This window comes from Ceratina calcarata, unplaced genomic scaffold (assembly GCF_001652005.2).
Source record: "Ceratina calcarata isolate Rehan_Ccalc_2016 unplaced genomic scaffold, ASM165200v1 scaffold111, whole genome shotgun sequence".
Classification (NCBI taxonomy): domain Eukaryota; kingdom Metazoa; phylum Arthropoda; class Insecta; order Hymenoptera; family Apidae; genus Ceratina; species Ceratina calcarata.
In genome coordinates this window covers 552,152-566,758 of record NW_017132019.1, presented here as the reverse complement: position 1 = coordinate 566,758, position 14,607 = coordinate 552,152, and the positions used below count along the sequence as shown (strand labels likewise).

At 34.8% G+C, this 14,607-nt stretch overlaps 4 protein-coding genes across 8 annotated transcripts in view; 2 read left to right on the top strand and 2 right to left on the bottom strand.

Moving 5' to 3' along the window:
- Vps15 (vacuolar protein sorting 15) overlaps positions 1-6,307 on the top strand; it is a 7,671-nt gene extending 1,364 nt beyond the window's left edge. Inside the window, exons 2-17 of one of the 3 annotated variants that reach the window (XM_018020451.2) lie at positions 29-209; positions 292-435; positions 788-942; positions 1,025-1,215; positions 1,307-2,043; positions 2,115-2,423; positions 2,496-2,879; positions 2,942-3,265; positions 3,339-3,668; positions 3,751-3,901; positions 3,980-4,093; positions 4,166-4,358; positions 4,421-4,586; positions 4,661-4,931; positions 5,005-5,335; positions 5,412-6,307. In XM_018020451.2, the coding sequence (XP_017875940.1) occupies positions 29-209; positions 292-435; positions 788-942; positions 1,025-1,215; positions 1,307-2,043; positions 2,115-2,423; positions 2,496-2,879; positions 2,942-3,265; positions 3,339-3,668; positions 3,751-3,901; positions 3,980-4,093; positions 4,166-4,358; positions 4,421-4,586; positions 4,661-4,931; positions 5,005-5,335; positions 5,412-5,640 (4,210 nt within the window). In that variant the 3' untranslated portion in view covers positions 5,641-6,307. Of the gene's footprint in view, positions 1-28; positions 210-291; positions 436-758; positions 943-1,024; positions 1,216-1,306; positions 2,044-2,114; positions 2,424-2,495; positions 2,880-2,941; positions 3,266-3,338; positions 3,669-3,750; positions 3,902-3,979; positions 4,094-4,165; positions 4,359-4,420; positions 4,587-4,660; positions 4,932-5,004; positions 5,336-5,411 lie in introns of those variants that run through there. The other 2 variants (XM_018020459.2, XM_026811249.1) reach the window with 2 other exon arrangements.
- A 1,157-nt stretch (positions 6,308-7,464) lies between these two features.
- Positions 7,465-10,133, top strand: LOC108622141 (hippocalcin-like protein 4). 3 transcript variants are annotated; one of them, XM_026811262.1, is made up of 5 exons: positions 7,465-8,769; positions 8,858-9,004; positions 9,198-9,567; positions 9,641-9,800; positions 9,907-10,133. In XM_026811262.1, exons 1-5 carry the CDS (start codon positions 8,751-8,753, stop codon positions 9,952-9,954), a joined length of 744 nt encoding a protein of 247 aa, XP_026667063.1. In that variant the 5' UTR covers positions 7,465-8,750; the 3' UTR covers positions 9,955-10,133. The 3 variants fall into 3 exon arrangements, with proteins under 3 accessions (XP_026667063.1, XP_017875320.1, XP_017875327.1); XM_018019831.2 differs by having other exon boundaries at positions 7,471-8,769; positions 9,641-9,839; XM_018019838.2 differs by having other exon boundaries at positions 7,481-8,769; positions 9,237-9,567; positions 9,641-9,839.
- On the bottom strand, positions 10,081-11,505 carry Sec20 (vesicle transport protein Sec20). The gene is made up of 3 exons (XM_018019851.2): positions 11,080-11,505; positions 10,429-10,843; positions 10,081-10,359 (listed from the first exon to the last, which is right to left on the bottom strand). The coding sequence occupies exons 1-3, from the start codon at positions 11,158-11,160 to the stop codon at positions 10,172-10,174; spliced, it is 684 nt and encodes a 227-aa protein (XP_017875340.1). The 5' UTR covers positions 11,161-11,505; the 3' UTR covers positions 10,081-10,171.
- Positions 11,506-11,951: 446 nt separating this feature from the next.
- Idh3b (isocitrate dehydrogenase [NAD] subunit beta, mitochondrial) lies at positions 11,952-14,325 on the bottom strand. Its single transcript, XM_018019865.2, has 6 exons — positions 14,153-14,325; positions 13,643-13,702; positions 13,369-13,578; positions 12,887-13,278; positions 12,595-12,784; positions 11,952-12,518 (listed from the first exon to the last, which is right to left on the bottom strand). Exons 1-6 carry the CDS (start codon positions 14,192-14,194, stop codon positions 12,288-12,290), a joined length of 1,125 nt encoding a protein of 374 aa, XP_017875354.1. The 5' UTR covers positions 14,195-14,325; the 3' UTR covers positions 11,952-12,287.
- Positions 14,326-14,607: the final 282 nt, after the last annotated feature.

Genomic DNA, 14,607 nt, shown 5'->3' with positions numbered 1-14,607 from the left:
TTTTAAATTATTATTTATGTATCTACAGCTTAGGAAGTACTCGATTTTTTAAAGTGGCTCGAGCTAGGAGTCAAGAGGGTCTTATAGTTGTGAAAGTTTTTGTTATCCATGATCCAACACTACCACTTTCTTCTTACAAAGAAAAACTTGAAGAAATCCGGTCTAAATTAGCATCAGCTGTAAACTGTCTACCTTTTCAAAGAATGATCGTAAGTATTTTCATCTAACATTTATGTTACAAACTATATTATGTAATATTGTACAATTATAAATAAATGTATTTCATAAAAGCTCACAGAAAAATCTGGATCAATAATGAGGGAATATGTTAAATATTCCCTTTATGATAGAATTAGTACCAGGCCGTTTTTAACAAGTATTGAAAAAAAGTGGATCACCTTTCAAGTGCTATATGCCTTGCACCAAGCTCACAAGGTAGAGTAATATTCAATTTTCTTGTTGTTCCTGCCGTCACGAAAGTCCATACCAGTTTCGCACAGCTTGAAGGTAGTGAATGCGTAGATCTGAGTAGTGCCGAAAATATGGAAAGCATTAGAGAGAAAGAGAGAGATGTGGACAGCGACCGAAAATTGTCTTTGCACACTATGGACTCTCGTAATGACAGGTATAGAAATTAATAGTTAATTCTTAAAACACTACGTTGAAATGTTTTTTACATTATCAAACAATCAACATGTAACTCTGTAGTTCTAAGACCATAATAAACTCCATTAACACACTCCATTTACACTAAATAGATTAAAATATCAATATCATTTGACTATAGTTCGGAGTCTGCCATGGTGACATAAAATTAGAAAATATTATGATAACCAGTTGGAATTGGATATTGCTGACAGACTTTGCAAGTTTTAAGCCAACTTATTTACCTGAAGATAATCCTGCTGATTTTTCATATTTTTTTGACACATCTAGAAGAAGGTATAATTTAAAGACAATACATTCTATGGTAATCGGTTTTAAATTATTATATTAAGTTGTTTCTCCCCGCAAAACATTTTAGAACCTGTTATATAGCTCCAGAACGGTTTGTGAAAACGCTGTCCTCAGAATTAAGCAATACACTGTTACTATCAGAGCAAGAACTGAAAACAGGTGATCTACATCCAATGATGGACATCTTCTCTGCTGGATGTGCATTGACAGAATTGTATAATGAAGGGCATCCACCGTTTGACTTTTCTCAACTATTAGGTGCGTGTAATACACATGAAGATTATATATGAATTGTACATATAATATACTAAACTAACATTTAAAAACTATATGTTTACAATGTATTAAGCATATAGAAACAATGAATATTCAGTCAGCAAGCATTTGGATACGATAGAGGATTCAGGAATACGCGAATTGCTTGCATCCATGCTAGAAAGGAATCCAGCGAATAGAAAAAGTGCTGAAATTTATTTAGCCCAAGCTCGTGGAACAGTTTTCCCAGAATATTTTTACTTATTTCTGCAACCGTATATGCTTATATTCTCTGCTGCCCCTATTTTGTCACCAGATGAAAAAATAAATAGGCTTAAAAAAGATATTGGGAATATCACTAATATTTTGAAAACAGAGGAAAATGAAAAAATGAAAAGAAATATAAAAAGTACAGAAGTTTCGAAGAATAATGAGTCTGATAATAATGTAGAATCAGCTAAGGATGATTCCGGTCATAGTGAAGAAAACACGATTGTAGACGGTGACAGTGATCAAAGTTTTGATAAAAGTGACTTGAATCAAGTTGACCTCAAAACTCTTTCAATAGAAGATGCTAAGTGTGATAGTCAAACAGTTCAGCGGTCAGAGGCTGAACTACATGAGAGTCAGAAACAGAAAGTAGATTTAGAAAATGAAAAGACTTTATATCCAGAGCCTGTAGAAGGATTAGTTATTATTACTCAACTTGTTACTTCGTGTATACGAGGATTGCATCACTCTCAGTCAAAATTACAAAGTTTAGAAATATTACTCGAACTTGCTGAAAACACATCAGATGAGACAATATTGGATCGGATTTTGCCTTATATTGTAAGTATATAAATAATTAATAGCTTAAATAAATCTATCAGTTGACATAATTTATCTAATTCATTCTACAGTTTCATTTAGTTCACGATCCTGCCCCACGAGTTCGAGTATCAGCCATACACACTTTGACAAAATGTTTGCATCTTGTAAAATGTATACCACCATCGGACGTGAATATCTTCCCAGAATACATTCTGCCTGGCTTAGCACATATCACACAAGATGAAGCGGTTATCGTTAGAGCTGCGTATGCCGAAAATATCGCACATTTGGCACACATTGCATTGCGTTATTTAGAAAATGGTCACCTGTCAAATTTAGGTAACAAAGAAGGTCCAAAACCGAGTTACGATAGCGAGCTTCAAACGTTGCATGAAATGGTGATTAAAGTAAACTGTTTTTATAACTATGTGTGCATATATCATACATACTGAAATGTTTAATATTATTAGGTGCAGCAGTCTGTCTCCATGTTATTAACAGATCCTCAGAATTTGGTAAAACAAACGCTGATGGAAAGCGGAATAAATAAACTCTGTGTGTTTTTTGGAAAACAAAAGGCCAACGACATTTTACTTAGTCACGTTATTACTTTCTTAAATGACAAAGAAGATAAGGAATTGAGAGGGTCTTTTTTTGAATGCATCGTCGGTGTCGCTGCTTATGTCGGTTGGCATAGTAGTCCGATACTTATGCCTCTTCTTCAACAAGGACTAGCAGATCCCGAAGAATTTGTAACGACAAAGGCTATTAATGCAATGGCAACGCTCACAGAGTTAGGTCTTTTACACAAATCTGTCCTTTATCAACTTTTATATGAAACAATGATTTTTCTGGTAAGTTACGAAATAACGACGGTTTTTGGTATCATCAATATCAAATTAAAAATATCTCGCAGGTACATCCAAATTTATGGATAAGACACGCAACCGTCGGTTTTATATCCGCGGCTGCAAGAACGCTTAACTTGGTGGATGTCCAATGCAAAGTTCAGACAATGATTCAACCATATTTAAAACATCCACTAATTCAAATAGAGAAAGAGGTTCTATTGTTAGAAGCTTTGGTATCTCCAATACCAAGAATTGTTTACGATTCCATTGTAAAATACAACGATATAGAGGAATTATTTCAAATTCTTGAACAAAGACAAGCGGCCCGAGCTAAAGCTGTGACAGGAATCGTACCGCAATATAGCGAAATGAGTACTTCGCTCAGAAATGTGAGCTTGAACTTTAGTTCATTCGTCAAACATCTTTTATACTTCTTTAGATATCTAAACGAGATGTGTTTAGCTTTTCAGACGATTGAGTTCAGAATCGATGACTGAAATTATTGAAGATGAATTGTTGATAATGAAACCACACTTAATGAAAATTAATAAATATCGGAATTCGGTGGACGCGAAACAGAACACAAGCAAATCGGTGGATGGGAAATTAGAACTGAGTACTATGAAAGATAGAATACGACATCATATAGTGATATTGTATCCAGATACAAAAGCTGATTTAGGTCTTCCACCATTTAAGCGATTAGACCGTAGAACATCGGATAGTGTTGGCACGTACGCAACAATGAATCAAGAATGGCGTACAATGTTTGCAGCTCAGGACAATGTTCAAGTAATTAAAAATATATGAACTACAGGGTGTTTACCTTGAAGGTTGAAGTTTTGCAGAGTAATTATTAATTTTTTTCTGATAGCATTCCATTAAAATGTCGGATATGACAGGAAGTAGTGGAAGTCCTAGCCAGAGTTTACATGGAGGAGATATCCACTTGTCGCCACAACATAGTTTGTCTGATATGAACAGTATAAACGATCACTCTCTTCATGAACGCTCGTACATACAATGTATGTTATTGTTTTGTAATAATTTTGGACATCAGGATACTGTTATTGCAAAAGATAGAACTTAATGTAATTTTGTAGACAGATGTGCACCTTGCAGATTAGAAGTAAGGCAGTTGACGTACAGAAAGCAAGAACAACATGCTGCGGCTTTAAGAGCACAGCATTGGGCCGATAATATTGCGTGGCAAGCTGGTAATTAGTAATTATAATTAAACGATTCAGATGTAGGTTTAGAATTGCAAATATTTTTAATTTTCTGAAAAGGTTCGAGATTATTGCCCAACGGATGGAGACCGCGAGGAGTACCAGTTGCACATCTTCATGAGCATAGAGCTGCAGTGAACAGGCTGGTTTCTATACCAGACACTAGTTTATTCGCCAGTACTTCTGCAGATGGATGCATTAAAATATGGGATGCAAGTAAAATGGAAGGCCGAAATATTGCAAATCGTTCTAAGTATGTTCTCCAGATAATATGCTACTAGTCAGTATGTAATGCGCTCCTTTTAATTTCACTAGGCAAACTTATATACATAGAGGTGGTCCTTTGGTTGGCTTAGTTGTATGCGATCAGGGACAATCATTAGCAAGCTCTGCTAGCCAATCAGGCACAGTTTTCGTTTTACGAACTGAATCAAATTCTAGTAAAATGAGTGTTATTGCCACGAGACAATTAGACCTTCAGGTGACTACACATTATATGTATATACGTATATTTTATGATAAATCAATTTCACGAGTCTGAATTGTTGCATTTAGGAAGAAGGATGCGCAGTTGATTTGCAGTATCTGGATTCTGGTTCACAATCGGTTCTTGTGTATGCGTCGCTGTATGGTTCACTGGTTGGATGGGACTTAAGATGCCCCGGTACGGCATGGCGCTTAGAGAACGATCTTAAACACGGAGTGATTACTTCGTTTTGCGTAAACAATTATCAACAATGGTTGACACTTGGTACAAGTTCCGGTGTCCACACATGTTGGGACTTAAGATTTCAGTTACCAATAACTTGTATTAAACACCCAATAAGTAAGTGTACAATTGTTCTCGGTACTTAAAGTACGGTGTTTTGATTCATCACTGAATTTTCTAAAATACTTAGATGCGAGAGTGAGAAAGGTGATCACTCATCCTACAGAACATTCATGGATTATTTCGGCTGTGCAAGGAAACAACGAAATTTCAATGTGGAACCTCGAAACTGATTTCCGACAAATGGTACTTTGGGCGTCGAGCGCCCCTCCGCTTAGTCATTCGCAAGGTGGTCACAGTGTGTGTGCAATGTACTCCGGGTGTATCGACCGTTCAGGTTTTTTGTTAGCTGGTGGTACTGATATGAGATTACGTTTCTGGGACTTGAGTACACCTAATGAATCGTACGTTGCGTTGCCTGCTGCCAACGATGTCACTCCTCCAAATTCGTTAGCATACGAGTTAGTGTTTAGAACTCTAATTTATTCGCTCATATTCAAATTATCGTGTTACGAATATATCTATGATGTTTTACAGACAACGTTTGATAGACGGAACCAACGTAGTTGTGGAAGTTTTAGCTGGGGGTGGCCCCGCACCACCGTCCGGAGGTGGTAACGGCGTTAGAACACGAAACTCCGAAGAAGGAGGCCAAGGGCCCGAGACTCCACCATCTGGACACCACGATACAATTTCTGCTGTAGCCATGTCTAACACGTGTATTCTCACCGGCAGTACCGACGGACTGATACAAGTTTGGAAATGATTGTTTTCTCTCCAAAGTGTATTGCGTTCCAAACCTGTATACCTTGTGTACAAATTTTTCTACCGTTATCACAGATTTTATCCTGAGAGAAAAGAATTAAGACGATCATCGAGATTTCTTCGCGATCAGACTCATGTACTACAGCGATTCTGTGATTTCTATTTGTACATAATATGTAATATAAACGCCGTATATAAGATTATTGATAGTTATTATAATAATAATGATAATAATAATAATAATATATTAATGCATTTCTCCAACGGAACATAAAACAACTTACTTTAATACAGCGATCCTTATGTAATATAAATGATTTATTTTTCTACGTACAAAACGGAAACACAAGGAGCTTGTTGTACTATAATATACTAAGATGATTTTAAATATCAGATTTAGATACTATAATAGGAATGATAAATCGCGTGGGCATACTACAAAAGGATCGCGTATTGGCAGTATATTCTTAATGTACGGCGACAAAGAACGCATCATTAGCAAATTTGTTTCCTTAATACATAATTTATATACTGGCAGAGTATATGCGATTGTGTACTTTTATGTCATTAGTTCCATAGTAAACTTGTATGCCGACTGAAATACTCATAACCAGTGGATATATTTGTATTCCCCGATATTGTTACAATAAATTCATATTTTTAACGCACACACCGAACGAATTTATCCGGTCACCAGGGACAAACTGGTCCAGCGGGATATGGATTACTACCCGGAAATGCATAAGGATTAGGATTGATGGTTCGGCATATTTCTTTCCATCTTTCTTTCCCATCTTTCCCCTGCCGCCTTCTGTACTGCTGATTTTTATAACTTGATATTTCGTAATTCGGCTGACCGCCAAAAAGAATGTCGACCCAGGGTGCCGCAGACCCGGTGGCGATCAGCAATAAAAATAAAAATAAAATTTTCATTTCGCTTCTATTTTTCGATGATTCCGTTTCGAAAATTGGCAAGCGTCTGAAAGGAACACATGGTGAGCGAAAAAACAACAAATAAGAATGGAATCGATGATACGAACTTGCGCTCTAAAAAGATCAGATGACGAATGATTACCAGATTACCACATAGATATATATTTAGTCGTTTTGTTATTTTTACTTTCGAATTTCACACTTTCTGAACAAACTGATTAGCGACACTTCTCTTTCTTTTTAGCTTCTGTTTACTTGCTCGTGCGTAATTAACTGAACCGTCGAAATCTGTTTTAATTTATTTTTACACAGTGACTTATTCAACTGCTCACATTTTTTTTCCTTTTTTCAACCTTACGAAAGAGTTTATAGCTATACTCGCGGTATCAAGCACGCTCCCGCAATGAAGTGATGCTGGATGCTTACTCCTGTTTTATACACCGACACAGCTCCGGAAAAATTGATGTCGGTTAAGTTTATTAACGCGCAGATAATGTTAATTACTGATATCTTGCTATCAATTTAAACTAAGAAACATTGCTGCGAGATCTCATTTTTTTAACTAGACCAATTGGAATGTGTCCATGGTCTAAGAACGAGCAGTTTAAGTTTAAACCTTGAAGCTTCATTAATTTGCGACTGAAAGATTGCTTTTCCTATATTGTAATTGATAATATTTCTGATGATTAATCAAAATATCCAAATATTCGTGTATACGCTGAATAGAGAAAGATGCGTTTCATTGATCTTGGGGAAGGTCTTCCTTTCTTTGATACAAATCGAAGCATGCAATGCATTTTATTCACAACGCGTAATTTGAATTTTTATATTCCACGCGCGTATAGATTCTACCACAGGAAAAATCACGGTAATACAAAGAATACCTACGTAACAGATCTGTGTTAATAACTACTGTATTTGCTATCTTAATGTTCTTTGAACGAGATTTATTCATAATCATTTGTTCTTATGGTCTCCACGATAGTTTCATTGATTACACCGACTGACCTACATTTACAGTGATCTTATGTCAAGGTTGACACTTTTGACATACATATGATCAATGAAACAAATCTTAATACTTCTGTAACATTTTCAGTCTAAATCCATGAACAATAACTTTATTTTCAAAAATAAGAGTTTAATCGCATGCAACCGAGAACGGATCAAAATGGACATATCGATCTTCTCTGATAGATCGCGAGGTACCCTCGGCAGTGGACAGTACAATTTAAATCTTGCGTAATAGCTCTGATTACGGCTCACCAGGACTACTATTTCCTATTACCGTAATAGCAGTTGGTTTCCAGGCTGTCGAACTATTAATAGCGTTTGGCAGAGAAAGTCCGTTCGTATAGAGTTGAACACGAAAGGGTTCGCGATCTACGAATGGGTCGAGCGAGTCTTGTTTGACTTTCGTCATTGATTTTCGAATTTAGACCGAATGATAAGCAAATATGTGTCACGGTGAACTGGATCTAATTACGTCAATTCGATAACTCAATTACGTTCAACCATCGCTTTCAAGGGATGTAACTAGTATTTTACGCAATGCGTGTTCCGTCGTGCTTTCTTCTCGGCAACAAGAACGTTTGTTTTGCGGAAAATAATGAATGACTCATAAAATACGGATGTTGAGCAGAATAAAATATATTTTACGCGTGTTCGTCTATTAGTATTCTCCATGGTACACGCGCGTGGAAAGATGAATATGAAGTAGTTTCTATAATAAGACTTTCGGTAGAAGAATAAGATGCGGCTGGCAATATCTTATATGTATTTCCTTCTGGGAAATAAGTAATTCTTTGTTTAAAGAGGAAGAATCATGCCAAGTTTTCTTACGAATTTCTATGTAAGAAAAACCGATTTTTAAAATATCCTAAGAATACTACTTCGACCAAAGAGTACAGACAAAAACAAGTTCATTTTGTTAAATTAGATGTGTTAACACGGAATAGACAAAACAGTGCATCTCTATCAGGCTTGTAGCCATTGACTTGTAAATTGTCTAAATATTTTGAATAGCGGTTCCTTGGAGCTGCTTCTCGAAGTCAGCTGCACTGCTATGTGCGTCAGTTCTGTTTTACTTCTGAATCAGAAAGCTTCTGAACTTCAGTTTTCGGATTTACGATTGATCGAAGAATTCCTTTTCTTTCTTTGAATATCTGTTTTGCCAATATGGAATCGGTCAAAAATGGTAATTTCACAGAGAAATATCTATTTCTGTTTTAATAGAAACAGACTGTCTTTTTTCTCATTGCAAACAATTCGCTTTTTTATCTCAGACATTTTTGACGACCAAGATCATTACACAATAATATCCAATAATTTCGATTCCGATGAAATACAAAGAATTGGAAGTCGTGACAGTTTCTCGATGAAAATGCAACGAAGCTTAAAGAAAGTGAGGAGGAGCATCCAAAAAATAACTGGTATGTCATCGAAAAATTCAAGAAATAGCAAACATGATTAAATTATATTCTTGTCGATGCAAAATTGAAAATTGCAAAATTATTTGGTTTATCTCAGCAGAGTAACATTCTACGTTCAGTCCAATAAAAAAATCATCAGCCGTTTGAATAGAATAGAAAAATTATCGTACAAGAGTATTTTCAACAATTTTAGAAACTTCATCGACTGTTCAACCTCACTGCGTTTTCGTAGAAAGCTTGCAAGATGATGAGAAACAGCCGCCGTACATATTACCAGAGCGACTATCTTTCTTAATGTACCAAACGGGATTTTCGAAGGACGAGATAAGGAAATTATATCGCGCTTTCAAGCAACACTGCCCGAGAGGAGCCGTGACCACGAATGACTTAAAACCGGCTTACGCCAAATTATTCCCGTTAGGGGATCCGGCCAGGTACACGCAGATCGTCTTCAACATTTTCGACAAGGATGGGGATGGTATCGTGAGTTTTGCGGATCTCCTCATCGAAGCTGCTTCGATTATTAACGGTGATGTTGATCGAAAGCTTCAATGGATTTTCAGGTGACCATTCGATTAAATTACATTATCCGTTATCGTTTTTCACGCGATTTTCTCAATTTTTCTGTTCTGTTAGATTTTACGATTTGAACGGGGACGGTTATATCACGAGAAAAGAGATGTTGATCATAGTGTCGGCGATTTACGAGATGTTGAATAATGGACATATCATTCAGCGGATCATCGACAGACACGTGGACAAAGTTTTCGAAAAGATGGATGCTGATAAGGATGGTGTAATATCATTAGAAGAATTTATGAATAGTTGTAAAAATGTACGATAAAATATGTTACGTTCGTTCGTCGAGTTCGTGGAAGGTGACGTAAATCTTTTTATTTCAGGACAGCACGATCCAAAATCAGCTGGCGATATTTGATCATTTTTGGTGATAGAAGTTTCTTAGTCTTACTATTTTCAACAAGAAATGGAACTTAAACGATTTTCTATTTAATAAGTTCTGTTATTTCCGTAATAAAATATAATAATTATAACCATAAATAACAAATAACATTATAAATTATTAACAATTTAAATATACATCGGATACCATCCGTTCCATTATAAGAGATATAATCTTTGCATTTTTATGTACAGAATTTTGTACTTTTAAAACAGTCTCTTTTGTAAAACATAAAATACACAGGCAAGGAAAAATACAAATGCCAAAGCTACTAAGGCTTTATCAGTAACTTCTCTTCTACCATATTTACCTAAAAGCTTACCAGATTGCACTATAACTTGCTGTTGATGCTCCATTTCATCTTTAGTACCGGTAACTTTATCGGAAGAAGTCGCTAAAAATATTGAAAAATTAATGTAGTACGTTTTAGAACAACTAAAATATACTACGCAAAAATAGATACCTAACGTATCCAATGTGTCTGCACTTCTTTGAGTTGTTTCAGCTAAATGCCTGGATATACTTAAAAGTTTATCAGAAAGTTGACTTGATGTATTTGCTAGGCTTCTCTTGTCGTGCCTTCTACGCATAGCAGCTTGTTGTTCTTCAGGCATAGATAATAATTCCTCTTTTGCAAGCTTATCTATTACACATACACTAACAACATTTGCTTTTCTAAATGCAGCTAAAGAAGTATGAAGTTGCTGTTCATAAGTATCTATTTCTGTTAATAATTCTGCTTTCATTTTCTCTGATGGTTCTCTTTCTGCTACTGATGCTAGTTTATCAATGGATAATTTTAAAGCTGCTATTTTTCCTCTGCCTTCTGCATTTAATTCATTGAGCAATTCCAAAGGGCCAGTACATTGTTGAATATCCTGAAAAATTAATATTTATCAATGAGAAATCAAAGTAGGAAAAGGTATTTTATTTAATTGCACGTTATATCAAATTCGATGTGTTAATCAACTGTTCATAATTAATGCACAGAGAATTATTGTATTTAATACAAATCTTATTTGGCGATTTTTATACAAAGCTGCCAGAACTTAATGTTGCTTTGTAACTTAGGTTATGTTGCAATTAGTGTAAAAAGCTTTTGTTTTATACTTACTTGTATCAAAGCTGTAACTTGAAGATGATTTTTGATGATGTCCTGACGAATAAGCTCTATTTCATGGTGCTTAGTGTCCATCGGGAATCCGGACACGTATTATTCAATAATTATAACTAACTAAATACTTCTGCACAAATGGAATGTGATTTCAAGGCCGGCTTTGGACAAGTAGTTTGCGACAGTTTATCGTTTTCGCCGTTTTCGCAATAAGAAATGTATTAGATATGAAGCAATTTCGGCAGCATGCAAATTTTAGCGGTAATACGGCGGCATTTTCGCGTTTATTCAAATGAGCGTCAGGTATTACCAGAAAGGAAATGAGAATACGCGCTCGACGATACAAATGGTCATTGAGGTCACTTGAGGTCATCTGAGGACACTAAGGACTTCATATCTTTGTAAAAATCTGCAAAATAAACTGTAAAAGATATCTTTTCAATTGCAATACATGCAGTCTCTTCATTTCTTCCTATTAGCCTTTCATTTATTATTATTAACGTTGGAATATTAACAATATAAGACAAAATGCGAGGAGCACACTGCAAGGGATGTTGTATACAATCCAACAAAATATTATATATACAGTTTCCGAACGTAGTTTTCTCTGAGAATGTGAAAGAGAGTGAAATTTGAAGTTCTTTTCCCACTTTTCTTCTAATCGTCATTAACAAAGTTATTAACGAAAAAGTGACCAATGGTGTCTCAGTTTATTAATTAAATTCTTAATTCATTTCTGGTATCATCAATTTTGTTTAAAGCAAACGAATTGTCAATATTTTAAAGTCTAATCAGAAGATATAGAAGTATGTATAAACATAGACTAAAAAAAATGATAAAAAATAGTAGTTACGAAATGTATAAGAATGATAATGAGGTAGTGTTGTATAATTTATTAATGTACAATTCGAGTAGTACATTTAGTACGAGTAGTACATATTATCGTATAACTGGAATTGTTATAAATTCAGTTTCATTTTACAAACAGTATTAACAGTTGACACAAACCTTCTTCACCTATGTGTGAGCTTCTATTTTGAAATAATATTCAAGTTCGATTTAATTTTTGAAGCAGATAAATTAATTAATATCTGTACCAATACTACACTATTCAATTTACAATGATTATATTAAACATTGATGATATAGTATAGTATTAATCTATATGTGATTCTATGTTACATAAGTTTCACAGCCAAGATTGCATTTTAACGGAGAGAACTTATTACAGCAGTTGTAAATTCTGTTGTGGAACTTTGTCCACCTAAATCTTTTGTTAATACTTTTCCTTCGTTTAAAACGCGGTTTAATGCATCTTTAATTTGTTCAGCATAGCGATTTAAATTCACGTGGCGCAAGAGTTTGACAGCACACAGAAGCATGGCAGTAGGATTTGCAACGTTTTTACCAACAGCTTCTGAATATGTATGTCTTGCACCCTGAATAACAAAAATTGTATGAATTTCGATTTTGTAAAACACTAAATTATAATATATATTATACGGTTGATCTTACTGGTTCAAAGACGACACACTCAGGACTGAAACTGGCACCTGCGACCACACCAGCACCACCGACTAATCCAGATGCAAGGTTGTCCAAAATGTTACCATACAAATTGGGCAGTACCATTACATCAAATTGGTGTGGATTGGACACCATTTGCATCGTACAATTATCGACAATCATTGTTTCAAATGTAACTCTGAAATTATGTTAACACAATACATATAATAAACACAATACATATAATAAACACAATACATATTAATAGTATTCGAGGTAAAATATAATTTCAACATTTTACCTGGGGTATAACTTAGCAATTTCTTGGCATGATCTTAAGAAGAGGCCATCACCAAGTTTCATGATGTTGGCTTTGTGAACACAAGTGACTTTCTTGCGATTATGCTTCAATGCATAATCAAACGCAAACTTTGCAATCCTTTGACTCTTGGTTGCTGTTACTATTTTCAAACATTCCACCACACCCTTTACACATTCATGTTCCAGGGCAGAATATTCTCCTTCAGTTTGTTCTCTGATAATAATGCAATCTACATTTTTATGACGGCATTTAACACCAGGTAAAGACTTCACGTGAACAACATTCGAATACAGGTCTAGACTTTTACGTAATTTCATGTTTAGTGTTTGAAGTTCCCCAGTGTGGGAATGATCTGGTGTTGCTAAGATACCCTGTAGAACATTTATTCCAATTAAACGTATGATTTTATTTTTAGTTAGTTATACCTTGATTTCAATATGTAATAATAAAGATAACACTACCTTTAAGCATACTTTATTCCTGGCAATACTACTTGAAACTTGTTCAAGAGGTGCGCTCAAAGTTGGATTTACCTCTGATAGAAAATACGGTTCAAACTCAACTGGTACACTTGCAGCTTTGAAAACATTTTGAACCGAAACAACTAATTCTGGCCCTACTCCATCTCCTGGTATTAATGTACATTTCACCTTACCTTCTTGCTCAACTACCTAAAAGAAAAATCGAACTACTCACAGACATTGATCATCTTTATGGAATAAATTAAATACGTACACCTTCTTGAAAACGCACTACTCCAACATGCAGGGATCTCACAGCTCCTTTTTGAGCAGTCTGTAATGAAATTTCCAATTTATTGATTTATAAACAAGTTCAAATTAAGATAGAACTAAGTAATGGAAGAATAAAATTGTTTCTGTGTTACATATAATTAAGATATGAATATTACTTTAACAAGTTATATTTATAACGACAATACAGATGTAAACTAGTGATTGAATAACAATTGACCATCAAAGTCATTCATTTAATCAACTTCAATAACTGAATTTCGAAGATAGTGTTTGACAGTCATAATGTCATTTTTGAAATTTCATGTTAGATAAGAAAATTTCCACTTTTCTTCCAAAAATCTTATTTTATACGTCCTTGTGAGAGACGTTGGCAACTCACATTAATCAATCAAATGACAGAATGAAATTCTATGGTAGTTTCATTGGATTATAATCGAGAAAACTAAATAAATGTTCATGAAACAAATATTCTATATATGAATTTAAATACCTGTGAAAATACTTTGCAAACGTTCCTCGCGAGTAAAGCCATTTCACACGAATGGACCCTATCTATCTATAGGAGTATAGGTGTCATACTCAAATACTGGCACTGTCTATCTCATTCTCACATTTGTAACACTCGACCCCAAAGATCTTGGAGAGACTAACTTCACGTGAATAAATGTACATATACGTCAGTGTCAGTATTCAAATATTCTACATTAACGTGTTCATATTCGTATGTACGTACTACTACAATTAGAATTCACTAACACATACAGTATTATTAAGAATCTGAAGTTAGTTCCTTAAAAATTTTAGAATAGAATTGAGAATGGTACACCAGTAGTGTATCAATCATCGAAAAAATCAACGACGTTCCAAATCCAATTCTATTCAAGAACTATATACATTCTTTCTTAGTTTTGCTCTACAGAAGTAATATAAAATAAGCACAATTTA